At 45.3% G+C, this 15,307-nt stretch overlaps 1 protein-coding gene across 2 annotated transcripts in view; it reads left to right on the plus strand.

Annotated features, from left to right (window-relative positions):
• The window catches only part of DOCK1 (dedicator of cytokinesis 1), a 542,215-nt gene that overhangs the window by 342,066 nt on the left and 184,842 nt on the right, over nt 1–15,307 (plus strand). For both annotated transcript variants that reach the window (XM_027112936.1, XM_027112937.1), the window contains exon 29: nt 1,437–1,531. In XM_027112936.1, coding sequence (XP_026968737.1) covers nt 1,437–1,531 — 95 coding nt within the window. The remainder of the gene's footprint in view (nt 1–1,436; nt 1,532–15,307) is intronic.

Raw genomic sequence — 15,307 nt, forward strand, 5'->3', positions numbered from 1 at the left:
AGTGGGGAAACTTAAGGAGTGAAGTATGAATTTCAGTAATTAAACTGGGGAGAGAAACTGTTCCTTGTGTCAGGGGGCACCTAGAACACCCCTGCTCACAAGCCCTGCTGGTCAGGGCTCCTGTGGGCAGAGTTTGGAGGACATGGAACTGACTTTTCCCTCCTGACTCTGCCCGGGATCCTAACCTCTCCTGCACTGGAGGCCTCTGTTGTATAAAGGGTGATCATGATTGCTCCTTGAGTTTTTATTCATGGGAGGAGGCTCGACAGACCCCTCCCAAGGCAGAGATGACTCGCTGTAACCTGGCATTGCTGTTTCGGTTGCAGAGGAAGCATCTCTGAACATCGGCTTATTGCTGCTGTCAGATGGAACTGGTGTCTCTTTGCAAGAAGTTCTTGGGTAGAACTCTGTGCTGGGAATTGCTTTCTTGGCTCCATAAATTCTGTTCACCACCTTGGTCTTCACAGCCATTGTACCTAATTATGAATCAGTAGATTAAATAAATGAGAAACATCCACTCTATTTGGCCATCTCTGACTGTAACCTCATTTTCCTACATGAATTCTCAGTTGCCTGTCCCCTTCCCACCCAGATCTTGAGGGAGCGTGCATCCCGGGCTACCGGGATGTGTGCTTTTCAGGATAACCGCTTGTTTTGTTCAGGTTAGCTCAGAATAAGCACTAAACTGTCAGATTCAAGAAATTTTCCTAATTCTGGCAGGCACAGAGTAGACCCACTAGGAAAGGGGAACCCCTTCCCGATGCCAGGAGCGGTCTGATTGGCCAGGAAGCAAGGTGGGGCAGCAGGGCACCACTCGTGAAATTCAGGGACCATCTAGGAGACAACAGAGGTATAACTGAGGAGCTTGTGGATTTGAGGATGCCACATAAAAGAGTCTGGAATGCGACCACATGCTCAAATGGTTTACTGGGAGCTGAATAGGTGCAGATGGTCAGGAGTTCCTGTTTGAGCCTTTCAGCTGTTAAATTACATAAGAAAAAGAAAAGGATAATAATACCACATATTCAACCCAGTGGGCCGTGTTCATAATGAAAAATCTCTGTAGAGTAAATATAAGACATAGTTATGACCTGCGTGTTACGTTTGTTTAAAAAGGTTTCTTTAAGCAGAAAGAGTGTGACTATGTATTTGTAACCTTTGGGGACTGACTCTTTGTGACTCTTAGATATGCCCAAGGAGTATCTTTTAATATGTCCTTGGAAAAGTTCTCCGGGACAGGAGGTGCTCAGGCAAACAGAAAGGCGGAAGTGTAATACATACCTCCTGTGAAATACATCTTCATTACTTTTTCGTATGTTCTCATTCAGTTAAAAGAAAAAAAAAAAAAGTCATTTATAATGTAAAATTATTCCAGGGGGCATTGGTTTTCACCTTTTTCTGGGTGGCTTGTTTCAGTGTTCTCTTTTTTATTTCAGGATTTTCTGATGGAAACATTCATCATGTTTAAGAACCTCATTGGGAAGAATGTCTACCCTTTCGACTGGGTGATCATGAACATGATGCAGAATAAGTGAGTACAGGGGAAGGCTCTCCTTGACGAGGTGCCTGATTCATGTCTGGTGGGAATGGAGGTGTTGCTTGGATACCGTGGGGTCTCCCACAATATACAGGGTGCTCCCCCTTCTGTGATGCAAATGGTTCTTTGGAGAAATGGGCCTGGAGATTGGGTGCTTTGCCTATGCCAGCACAGGCTCTGGGGCTGAGAACTTGGGCTCTGCCCCCTGGAGAAAACAAATATGAACATGACCCGCCTTTCCCTTCACCTTTGTCAAGGGCATCAGTTTGCCATCTAATCTCAACCATGTGTGTTTGTTACCCAAAGCGATTCTCAGCTCTGTGGGAGTTTTTTGAAAGTGTTTGCATTTCACGTATTTCAGCTGGAAAGCATCGTGAGCATTTTCATCACACGTATTAAATATTAAGCACGTGCCTTGTTCATCTTCTTGTGAGGGCTGCTGGTTAATTTTCTAGCACTTGGGTTTTATAATTTCTGTAAGCGCCAACAAAGATCATGGGGTTCTCGATCGCATGTGGTTTCCAGAAGGAATTTCTGTTGACTTCTTTTTTCTGCTTCTTTCTTTTTGCAATTTTTATGGAGATAACTGTAGGTTCATAGTCAGTGCTGCGGTAAGAAGTAAGACAGGAGATCTTGTGTACCATTTACCCAGTTTTCCTTGATGATAACCTTTTGTAAAACCTTAGCCCCAAACTACAACCAGGGAACTGACATTGATACAATTTACCCACCTTCTTCAGATCTTCCCACTTGACTTGTACTCATTAGTGTTTGTGTTTAGTGTCTTGCAGTTTTTTTCACATGCGTGTGTTCTCAAATCCACCCTCACGGTGAAAACGCTGAACATTGCCTTCACCACAGGGGATCCTGTGGTTCCCCATTTGTGACCCTCCCCCTTCCCTAATCCCTGGCAACCACTAATTTGTTCTCCATTTCTAAAATTTTGTCATTTCGAAAATGTTATATAAATGGAATCATACAGGCTGTAACCTTTTGGGATGATTGACTTTTTTTCTTTCACTCTGCCTAATTCCCTGGAGACTCATTGAGGTTCTCGGATCAGTGGTTTGTTCCTTTTCATTGCTGAGTTAGTGTTCCCTAGTATGGACGTGCCACAGGTGGTTTAACCATTTTTACTGTTGAAGGACGTCTAGACTATTTCCAGTTTGGGGCTATTACAAATACATCTGCTGTGAACATTCCTGTACAGGTTTTTGTATGAACTTAAGTCTTCATTTCTCTGGCACAACTGACCTGGGATGCAAATGCTGGATTGCATGGTAATCATATGTTTAGTTTTGTAAGAAACTGCCAGACTCTGCCATTCTCCGTTCCCGTGAGCCATGTAAGAGAGATCCAGCTTCTCTGCATCCTCGTCAGCATTTGCCATTGTCACCGTTTTTCATTTTAGCCCTTCTGATACATGTGTACGACGTCTCATCGTGGTTTTCATTTACGTTTTTCCTGAGCCTCTTTTTAATGATTTGTCCACCCTATGGATAAATTCATAGCAGCAAGGGCCTTTCCCTTTGCCTTTTGTGGGTGATGCTCCTTTCCAGGACAGCAGGGATGAAGTCGGCCCTGTGTACCATAAGCTGTGGGTTCTGAGCAGGCCTCCACTAGGACTGAGCCGAAGTAAGTGTTGTCCATCTTAAGTCATACGTTGCTGTGGCTGAAGCCTCCTTCCTCACATCAGACAACATCTGAGAATTAAGTGGAGAGGCTCGGGAGGGAGCGGCCTCTCACAGCTGGAGATATAAACGTGGCCAGCGCTCACAGCAGGGGTCCTGGCCTTGGCCTCTTGCATTTCCACCTGCTCTCTCTTGGGATCTGAATCCTCACCCAGAAAGTGAGGAACTTAAAGCACGAGGAGTTCCTTCCTTTTTTCTCTGTCGGGATTAACTTTTGTGAGTGATGATTTAGAATGAGTCTAGAGAGCTGCAGTGTTCATGTTTTTAGTGGCGTATCTTCAACAAACAACCAACAAAACCCACTGTCCTGGATCTACAGGAAGACTCGGGCTCTCCGTGCTCTGCTGGATGCCGTAGCTGAAAACGACAGACCCATCCTTGCCGTCTAGCAATGAAATAACTCGAGGCCTCTGCATTTAACTAGACCCGGCAGATAAACTCGCCACGTCGGTAGTGAAATCACGACTCCGTTACTCGACTGAGTAGAGCTAAAGGCGGCCGCTGAGTCAGGCAGCCGGGCGGCCCCGGGTGTGGTCGGGAGGCGTGCGTGTGGACGCCTGACCCCGCATGTGGACTTGACCTGTGCCGCATCTCCCCTGCAGAGTGGCCGTGTCCTAGCACCCAGGCTGTGCATTCCATACCCTGGGGACGAGGGTGGGAGAGGGCTGTTCCTGCAATGTCAGATGCCATCTGTCCTCAGAAGTTGTGTGACTTGGTGACCCCAGTCCCAGGGGTCCCACCGAGGTTAAACTGTCACCCCACTGAGGAGGATGCAGCCACACTTTACTTTTTTTTGCGGTACGCAGGCCTCTCACTGTTGTGGCCTCTCCCGTTGCGGAGCACAGGCTCCGGACGCGCAGGCTCAGCGGCCATGGCTCACGGGCCCAGCCGCTCCGTGGCATGTGGGATCTTCCCAGACCGGGGCACGAACCCGCGTCCCCTGCATCGGCAGGCGGACTCTCAACCTCTGCGCCACCAGGGAAGCCCCTGATGCTATTTTGATGGTGATGGAGAGTCTGTTTTCAGTTATACCCTTACGGTTGCATCATAGCCTCTTCCTGCGACTGCATCCTCTGCCTTCTCCTGCCAGCACTGAGGTATCTGATCATCACCCCAGACCTGCACGTGGGCGAAAACCACGTACTCTGTGACTCAAAGCATGGAGCGCAGCCCTCAGAGTTTCCTTCTCCGGAGACCCTGTCCAGCTTCTCCCAGGATGTTCTGTAGTTCCCGGGGTGAGGATGTCCCTTGACCCGTGCTCGCTGGAATTGTGCGTTCCCTGCATTCCTCCTCACGTGCCACTCTGCAGGGTGCAGCCACGTGACAGAGATGCAGGTGTGCCGTGGCATCTCCACCAACCCAAGCCTTTGCATCTCAGCCACATGGAGGAGAGCTCTTTGTTTGTAGGGAAAGGCAGCTCTGCAAGGCAGAAGCCCTGGTTTGTTGTGTCCTCTTAAAGGCAGATGCCGGAGACTTCTGAGGATAAAGTCTTGTGTCAATGATGATGGAATTAGGGTCTGGAGCCGGAAGTCCATCCTGTTATCTTGGGCAGTATGCTCGTAGGCTGCAGCCCTAAAAGACATCTCCATAAAGGAGGAAACACTCAGAATGTAAAATCCCTGTGGTTTCTTTTATGTTGTACATAAAATGTACGGAGCCATCTCATCAAGAATTCTAGTACTCTGAGGCCAAGCCTTCCAGCTGACAGCATTTCTTCCATCAGAACGTCCCAAGGAGGAGCTGTGTCTGTGTATGCCTCTTTGTGTGTGTGTGTGTGTGTGTGGTGTGTGTGCATGCGCATGTGTATGGACGTTTGTGCATGTGTGTGGTTGTGTGTGCACGCACACGTGTGTATGTGTATGTGTGTGGGGGTTTGTTGATACCAAGTAAAGACCTTTTTTTTTTTTTTTTTTTTTTTGGCCACACCGCAGCTTGTGGGATTTTAGTTCCCCAACCAGGGATTGAACCCAGGCCCTGCGGTGAGAGCACCGAGTCCTAACCACTGGACCACCAGGGAGTTTCCTAAAGACACTTATATTTGCAGAGATTTTGACTCTGAGAAGCTGCAGCCAATCCGCCTTCCTCTCACAGCTGACACACTTTGCAGGCACAAGGTCCCCAGCCACAGGGAATAACAGAAGAGCAGGCCATGAAGGAGGCATTTTAGACTCTGATCAAAGTTGGAGCTGTGAGGGACTTCCCTGGTGGTGCAGTGGTTAAGAATCCGCTTGCCAATGCAGGGGACACGGGTTCGATCCCTGGTCCGGGGAAGATCCCACATGCCACAGAGCAACTAAGCCCGTGCGCCACAACTACTGAGCCTGCGCTCTAGAGGCCACGAGCCACAACTACTGAGCCTGCATTCTAGAGCCCGCAAGCCATGACTACTGAGCCTGCGCTCTAGAGCCCGCGTGCCACAGCTGCTGAGCCCACATGCCTAGAGCCCGTGCTCCGCAACAAGAGAAGCCACCGCAATGAGAAGCCCGTGCACTGCAACGAAGAGTAGCCCCCGCTTGCTGCAACTAGAGAAAACCCGTGCGCAGCAATGAAGACCCGACGTAACCAAAAATAAATAGTCAATAAATAAATAAATAAATAAATAAATATAAAGTTGGGGCTGTGATCATTGTAATTTTCTTTCTTACATCTTACTGCCTTAAAACGCTACCCCCTCTGTTGAATAAACAATATTGAGTTTTAGAAGCTGAATCGGTTGGGTGGCTGAGGAAGATACTGCCTCCATGCAGCCAGCTAGGTAACACTTAAAGCTATCTTAAGACATCTGGTTGGTGACCCTTTAGTTTTCTTTAACATCCTTGTTTAAATGCCAGTTTCAGAGTGCAGAGTTTATCTCCTTTTTCATTTAACACGTGCATTCTTTGTGATGTGTTGTGTGTTTTCATCTTCAGGCTAAGGGTGAGCTGAAACATATGCTTCCCACGTGCCAAGCACTTCTCGGGGGAGACTACAAGTCATCATGTCCTTAATACCCTCAGCAGCACTTTGAGACAGCTGTTGTTTTTATGCCCACTTTACAGATGGGAAAGTTGAGGCACAAAGGTTTCTTAAGTTGCCAAAAACCACACAGCTGGGAGGTTATAGGGCCAGTCCCGTAGCCTAAAACCACGCTGCTACCTTGAGTATGCCTCCTGTTTCCCAAAGAGAGTATTTTGTTTTGTTTTTAATCCTTATGTCTTTAAAACACAACTTTTCTGCAAGATTTACTACTTACCTGAGTGAATTTTAAGCACAGAAGTCAAGATGTTCCTACTTAGCTTTTTTTTTTTTTCCGGTACGCGGGCCTCTCACTGTTGCGGCCTCTCCTGTTGTGGAGCACAGGCTCCGGACGCACAGGCTCAGCGGCCATGGTTCACGGGCCCAGCCGCTCCGCGGCATGTGGGATCTTCCCAGACGGAGGCACGAACCCATGTCCCCTGCATCGGCAGGCGGACTCTCAACCACTGCGCCACCAGGGAAGCCCCCTGCTTAACTTTTTGGAGCCATTCAAAGTATATGCTGTTACAGAGGATCGCATCCATTACTGAGCTTTATGGAGTCCTGCTGTGAACTTTTAGGACAGAATCTCACTAATATCTTAATAAAATAATTTCCCATAGAAATTACATAGATACCATATAACACTGTTTCTTTGTCGTTGTCTGTTTGCCCCTTTTTACTCCTATGACTTAAGAGCTTGATATCTTATGTGCTGCCAGAGTTGTCTGTTCCTCCTCCCGGCATGCATCAGACGATGTTTCCTTGCCTGCTTGGGATAAGCAGTAATTCCCAGAAGTTTCCCTAGTCTGTATCTAAGTTTTAATGGCACAGCTGGACATGCAGTTTTACCACCTACAGCTTAGAAATTGACAAAATCAGCCTCTACGGCCCCGTAAATATTCGTGTGCTTGTTCAGCCTTGCCTCTGCAGATGGACTGTTCTTCAGTTCGTGGGGCTTGGATGCTGTCTTTAGTTACATTTTACATTAGTTTGGGGGCAACAACTTGTAAATCAGGAATCAGATTTATAGGATATAATGAGTATCTCAAAGGACAGTAGTCACTTGGTTGCTATATTAAAGATAGTAAGTGATTGGCAATGGCCTGACAGCAGGCAATGGCCTGCTGTAGGATATACTAGTGTCAGACGGCAAGGTGACATTAAAGATAAGCACAGTTCGGGTATAGTAGATGTGTGCTTGTGTGTTAGCATCCAGAAGTGCTATTTAATCTGCCCAGAGGGAAGCAAATGCTATGTTTCCATTTAAGATCTCAGGTGGCGTTGGAAGCATAGACCTTCACTTGTTGGCGGATAAGTGCTGGTCGCCATTCTTGAACTTCTATCAGCTAAAACGTTCAGGTTTACAGTTTGTGGTATGTGTAGCCTAGTCTAATGTTGAAGAGTTATGCTGTGGCTGTCTTAGAGTTCTCTCTGGTTGTTAACACAAACGTGACCACTTAGTTGCATTTCTATGTCTTTCTTCCGGTCGTAGGGCTTGAATTCATCCCAGTAGAGTGTCATAATCCCAGTAGAGTGTCTAGTCATAATCCTGAATTCATCCCAGTAGTGTGTCTAGTCATAATCCTGACTAGAATTTTAAGGCATAGGAGTGACTTGGTAGGAAATGAGTCTGTTGGTTTGACTGAGTTCCTTTTTCACCTTGAAGGAAGCATTTGTTATTAACTACTTTTATTTACTTGCAAAAGGCATTTCTACTGTGTGCCATGGGGTAAAAACAGGGGCAGGATTGAGTATAATTTTCAGATTTTTAGAATTAGACTTTCTTATTCATGTGAACTGCAGAACATGGAATAAAACCTTTCTTACATTTGTCCACCCTTCAGACTTGCAGAAGAATTTTAAAAATTCAGTTACCCTGATTGAGCTTCTCCCTAGGTCTTGTTGCTTGTGTCCTCTTCTCTTAGGATGAAAAATAAACCATCATTTTTACTTCCTCAGAGCTCTCATCGTTTACAACTCTGATTATCAGTATTTTCCAGTGTCCTCTTTGGTGTAGATTTTGTGTCTCGTTCTCCTTGGTTTTGTCCATGTTAAGCTGGGGCCTAAGGAGGTTATATTTATAATTTGTTTTTTAATATCCTACACACATTCATAACAGAACTTGGTATATTTTACAAGTAAGGATTCATAGACTGTGAGCATCAAATAGACCATGTAAAGCCATAGAGAAAACTGGAAGTTTTTTAGAAGCCAAAATACTTGAAGCTGCCTGGGAGACGGAGCACGAAGGAAAATATAATGGATTTTGCAAAATTCTCACTGGGTGATAAAAAATATTCTTGCTGTTTGTCAGGGGAGATTGGCAACTTATGGTAGAGATCCTTATATATGACATTGAGCAAAAGAATATCACATTGAAGGAGTAAGTTGAGAACTCAAAATTGTGCCCACAGAAAACGGAAGACATTATTTTTATTTCAATTTTGAGATGCTTAAGATGTTACTGGTCAGCATGTTGACCATGAGCAGTTGGTCATCATTGGACCTGTCCTAAAGACTAGCTTCTCGAATGTAGTGGATTTTGCTGAGCTGCCCAATTTAGTCTTGTCTAGTTGTTGACCGTTCAAATACTGGAGACCAACCCATCCAAACTATTGTCTGGTTTGTTTACCTGAAGTCAAGGTTTCATCTTAAATGTGTACTTTGAAACACTGACATTTCTTCCCAGCCTGGAATTGATGAGATCATACTGCTATTGATGTCACATGTCTGGGTGTTACTCGTTTTTTGATCATGGCCGTTTGAAGGCCAAACAGTCCCAGGTGATGGGAGCACAGTCTGCGTTCTCAATTGTCTTTGCATGGCAGTGTTGGCTGATTTCTACTCCTCTTCTCTCACCTGTGATTCAGGCATTTTTGGACCAGGGAGTGTTTTCCTCAATCCATCAACACAGTGCATTATGTTTCTACCAACCTAATGCGTACAACACATATTTACACACTTACAGCCACATATGGCTCCTTCCATTGGGTCAATTTTCCATGCATATTTTTGTAACTTAGCTATTTTTCTCCTGTAAAATATGGCATTTTCCCCACTGGTAAGTATTATTCATCAGATGTATCAGCATCCAGGAAGGCAAGCTCACGACTGTTTCTGCCAAAATTAATTTGACATATAGTCATGATAGGAAGGGTCCTTAAGACTTAGAAAGGGATTCCATCTTTGAGATGCCCGGTTTCTTAGACGTCGTGAAGCTGCTCAGAAGGCAGATTTGCAGGGTAGGCTGTTTGCAGGTATAGCGCCATTGGGTTTCATTGCTGTGGAAGAATTTTCATCCTTGCCAGCTCTGTGCCTTGGGCTTAGATCAGAGAAAATGTACCATTTGCTTTCGGGAGAGAGGAAGGTGGGGGTCCCCACTTTCCGGGGACCGGCCTTAAGTACTGTGGCACTAGCCACAGCCAGAACAGACACCTAATGGTCGGGTCTGGGAGGACAGCGTGTTTTGTTTCCAACTCAACCTCCTTTCCAGGAAACGCTGCTCCGGTGAAAGGGCGTGGAGTTGAAATCTTGGTGCAAGTTAAAGGCATGGGTTCAAGCATTTTGGGCTCAAGAGACTCTTGGATTATTTCTTCTCAACATCCTTTCTCCTTTCTTTGAAGCGTGGGGTTTTAGTTGATGTTGTTTTTAATTTATTTTTGAAAATAACTGGGTTCCTTTTGAGGTTTTGCATATCCAATAACTTGACGGTTTCAGGCACACCTAAGTATCATTTTTTCCTTTGAAACAGTATACAGTAGCTGACGTAAACACTGTCACAACCCCACTAGCTAAGGACCAAAGGGGGGAAAAAAAATATATATATATATATATATATATATATAGTTTTTGAGTGAAGAAACAGGAATTCAAAGTCAGGATAATGAAAACACTCTGGAATGAAAATTTCCCTAGTGCTCAGCACGCCTGCACTTTCTTTGGCTCCTACAGTTCATAACATCACTCTTGGAACCTTCATCCTCTACAGGGAAACTGGGCTAAGAGGAGATGTTTTGCAGCTCAGACCCCAGTTTGCAGGCACTGAGACCCAGGTCTGCTTCCGGATTGGGCCCACTGGGGCTGCAGCTCAGCACATTTCTGGCCAGTCTCAGGGAGAAACACGTGAGATCGTCTTCCGAGGCAGAGGTGAACCTCGTGAAGCACCGGGATTCTAAGCCAGCTCTTGATTTGCATCTAGGAAGGGTGCTCTGGACCCCACGGCAGGGAGAGGAGCCCACGTGTGCAGTGCTTTGCTATTAGTTGGAACTCTGTTGATCCTTCATGGCGTTTTCATAAGTTATTTTACCATTTTCCATACAGTTATTCTCTGGCAGGGATACTTCTGCTCTTTGCTTAATAATTAAGCTTTTGGCCTAAAACTAACACAGATAATTCCAGATTTTACCTGGCTGTTGATAACCACTAATTCATTGCACATGGCATAGATATTTTATGCAGTTGGGTCTTATTCAAATGGCCTCTTTATTTAATTCCGAGATGAAAAATCAAAGTACTCTCCAAGGAACGGCAGTGATGAAGCACTCTTAGCCAGGACTCTTACTTAGGGAAGCTTGCTTTAGAGGAAAGTTTTGAAAGGGCAAATGCTGTAAGAATTCTCCGAGCCAGTGCACACCTTGCTGTGAGCTCCCGGCTGGTGTTGACGACGCCATCCTGCCGGCACTTAATGCTAGAGGATGTACTTCACTTCAGGAGGAATGAAGCCAAGTGCCCTCTCTACTGCTGCATGAGACTGCTCTCAATGCAAAACAAAATGGACGAAATAGAATTTATTAAGGTCGTATTCCAGATCTTTCCATCCTAAAATTTTACCTCCAGTGCTCCTGGGGCTTAGCAGAAAGCGTGTGTAGTGTGAGACCCTCTGGTGTCATGCTCTTAAGTCTAGAATGGGTGGAGGAGGAAGCCCATGGTAACTGAATGCTCGCTGTGTTGCCAGCATTGTCTTAGGTGTCTGCTCTGTGGTTCTCAACCTGGGGCGCTTTTCCCCCCTAGAGGCCATTCGGCAATGTCCAGACACAATTTGTTATCACGGTGTGAACCACTGGCACCTTGTGGGGAGAATCCAGTGATGCTGCTAAACATCCTTCCATGTACACGAGAGTCACCTGCTGCAAAGACTCATCCCCCCCATGTCAATTATATCCCCATTTTATGGATGAAAAAACTGAGTCTCGGTAACGTTAAGTAATTAATAGAAATATATGTCATCCATTTCAGTGATCCCCTTTTCTTTGTTTCCGCTTTTCTCAGCCACCCTTCTCTGTTGCATGACCCCAGCAAGGACAGGAGCCTTTACCATAGATAATAGCAGGCGTCCACTGACGATGCCAGGGCTGAGCTTTCCTGTAGAGGGGGAGGATTGGAGGCAGTTTTCCCCAAGATGCCCTGCCAGGGGCTACAGCTTCACAGAAGATCCCTGTGGGCGTGGCTCGGGTTCAGGTGACAGTGAGAGTAAGTCACACTGACGAGAATTTAGATCCCGGGGGTGCCCTTCCAGTGCCTGGCACATAGGACATGGGTGGAAGATATTAGCAAGTGTCTCTTATGGGGGAGTTACGGTTTTTGTTTTTGTTTTGTTTTAGACCCCTCATACAAGTGAGATCATACAGTGTCTGTCTTTTTCTGTCTGACTTATTTCACTTCGCATAATGCCTTCAAGGTCCATCCATGTTTTCACAAATGACAGGATTCCCTTCTTTCTCATGGCTAGCATTCTATTGTATATATACACCACATCTTTTTTATCCATGCATCCTTGTTTCAGGGATGTGTGTTGCTGATATCTTTTCTTACTCACCGAGTCCTTTTTTTTTTTTACTCCCTCTTAAGAGTGGTGTTTGTGGGTTGACATTAAAATTTTTTATTTGAAAAATTTTATTTTAAAAAAATCTTTGAGGACTCTTGCAGAAGGAAGACGAGTGGACTTCCTGCTGGTCAGTTGGTCCTAACAAGCATGGTGACCATCCAGATAGCGAGGCTTAACATATTTTCTATATGGAAGCTCCGTGAAATGCAGTTTTTGACATGAAATCATCTTGAAGATTGAACATGGAATTACACCATTATTTATCAAGCTCTTGTTCTTCTCTAGACACAAGATGGGAAATAAAATTGAGTAATATTTTATCTCCATCTTCAGCTTGACAGTGGAATACTTAAAAAAAATTCACATATGTAGTACATTTGCAGGTGTATAAAGAAATGATAATACTGTTAATATAATTTCTCCATGGACTCAGAATGTTAGGTTCGTAATGGTTTCTATACATTTTTGCTCATATAAGATGCTTTTTTTTATGTGTCATGTGGTACATTTTCATGGGATTCTGTACTTTTGTGCATGACCCTTGGACGCTGCATTGTGGGAAATCGCTCATCACCTCAGTGATGCTCGGAGTTCGGTGTCGCTGTCCAGCGCATAGTAGGTGCTGAACAAACAGTGGCTGAGTAATTGCCTGACTGCAAAGAATGAATGTCGATAGGGAATGTTCTTATTACAAAGTCAGCTGGTAAAACACATGACATACTCTTGTAGTGGTTCTTTTCCAGGAATGAAACACAGTTACCCTTGTTATTTTGGGGTCCACAAAGAAATAATTCCAGATGTAGGTATACAATAAACAAATGATTAGCTAGTGATTAGCTGTTAGCTAATGAATTTCCTTAATTGAAGGTGTTCTAAATGTACCACAGAAATGTATGAGGGAGATCCGTGTTTGTACGTACGAGCCAGCCTCTGACTGCAGGTCTGTAAGCTGCTGGCTGCTGGCTGTTTCTTCTTAACCTTTCCAATGAGACTTCAGAGGAGGGTTTTACTTAATACCGTACCTGTCAGATTCCCAGAGCTGCAAGTAAATTGAAAATACAAATTATATTGAAAAGTGAAATATTTTGTTATTCTACAGTTTGGTGGATCTAGGAAGAAAATGAACTCTGACAGCTTTTGCTCTTTTCATTTCATTGGCTTCTAATGGTTCCAAACAAAAGCCCCGTAGCCAAAGCCTTTTCCCGCATTGCTGTGTCAGAGGTGCCATGAGCCCTTCTCTCTGCTCAAGACCCAGTGTCCACTGACTCCACGTCTTGGGTGCACAGGATCTTAGGAAGGGATAGAAAGTGCTAAATGTTGATATTTGTGAATATAAATATTAATCATCCCTGGAGCACTCCAGCTGTCTGACCCGTGGGTAGCTTTTTAGCACTTACCACTTTTTTCAGCTTTCAATCCATTTTGCATATGCAGAGATATCTTTTCCCCATTTTTTTCTGAACTGTTGCCATTGCATCCCTAACATGGGGCTGTTCAGGATGCAGAGGTTTGGGAGAGGAGGTTAGGGGAGCCCCCTCCATCTCTCCTTTCTCTTTCTTGATTCATTTATGTTCAGAGGAAAACCTTAGTGAGGTTTCATGCAAGAGCCAGAAAGTCTGAAGTTACCAGGTTGAATTCCTCACCTGTGATTCGGTGGGATGGGATGTATGTGTTGAAAGGGGACAGGAGTGTTTCATAGGGCTGAGCTCCTTTGATGGAGGCTGAACCATTAATACCTCCCAGGGTGGCTTTGCTTCAGGGACCTTTCCACGCCTTCATCCTTCACACCTTTGTCACGATTCCTCCTTTGTCCTAGCTGGGGAGGGCTAGGCAGCGGTGGAGGCATTGACGGGGGCAGCTTTGGCCCTTCCTTGCAAGTCCCCCTTCCCTGCCATGTGGGAGCCGTCTGCCTCTCTGCTTTCCCCAACATCCCTGGGATTAAGGGGTCAGGAATCTGATTTGATTCTTCAAGCTGAATGTTATTGCTCCACTAAAGTAAATGGCTATCTCATTCCCATCTGATCCTGCAGCGTATTGTGTCCAAGGTGTTTTTAATTAGCTATTAACCTGCAGATGATTTGGAAATGGAATATGAAAAGACGCTGCATATTGGATAGATTTCTTTATTTTTGATATTAAACCTACGAATTAAGCTTGATTTCGAGGGAATGGCGTGTTTCTCTTTTATGAGATATGCTTGGAGGTAAACATGGTTTGCATGTAATTTTGGGGGGCCTGGCATTTCTGAGCAGTGTTTGTCACATAGTTAGGTGTTCTCTCCTAGAACTTAGCTCCCCAATATCCAGTGCATTATGAAGCGAGTTTCTCATACTGAGAAAAACGGCGAGAAGGCAGACATCCTGCTAATTATTGATCATCTGCCCCAAAGGTAGATTTTCGTGGTTTTTCAGTTTAAAGAAGCCATGTACATAACACAACACTTGAAAGAGAACATGTATTGAGCTGGGATTGTTGGGATAAGAAGGGGCTAGAGGGAACCCTGGGTGACCCAGGCATAAATATGTCTCTCCGCCCAGACAAATGAGGGACAGTGTGAGTCCCGTCATCCTTGGGGTCTGATGTGAAAGGAGCTACTGCTTTCTTCAGGGGAAGCCCGTGTTTCTCTGATGTTAATTTCTATGAAGTTTCTTATCTTGGTCCTTAGAGGTGAGGCTGCAATTGCTTTTGTTTTGTTTTGAATCATAGAATATGTCCTCAGCGTCAGATTCGAAGAGCTGGCACAAGCCTTCTATGTTACTCGTGATCACCTGGGTGAAAGTCAGGACAGAAAAGTGAATCCCAATTCTGTGATGTTATTATCAAGGTTGCTAAGGTTGCATCAGGTAAGGAGCTCCCTTTGTAGGTGGAGAAGCACACCTGCCTTAGAGTTTGACAGACTTTGGTTCAAACACACCCCTGCTAGTTGGACAGCCTTGGGGCAGTGGTTTGCCTTCCCCAGCCACCTGTGAATTAACAGCCATCTGGAAGGATTCACGATGGTTATGCCAGTGGCCAGCAAAGAGCCACCCTCCACCAGTGCCAGAGGGAGTGTCCTCACCATCCTCGTGATGGGTGTTATTGGATGATCATTCTTGAATTAGTGGGATGCAGGGGTGGGGCTTTGGGAGCCTGGAAAGCCGGCAGCTAACACAGCTCTGGCCCCCTTTCTCTCCCTTGTCAATTGAGCTGGCCTGGGGTGAGGCAACACGGGAGCTGTCTGCATCGAGCTCGCTGCAGTGCCCGTGATACCGCTTCATG

This window comes from Aethalodelphis obliquidens, unplaced genomic scaffold (assembly GCF_003676395.1).
Source record: "Aethalodelphis obliquidens isolate GAN/ISIS:26980383/991018 unplaced genomic scaffold, ASM367639v1 scaffold11, whole genome shotgun sequence".
Taxonomy (NCBI): domain Eukaryota; kingdom Metazoa; phylum Chordata; class Mammalia; order Artiodactyla; family Delphinidae; genus Aethalodelphis; species Aethalodelphis obliquidens.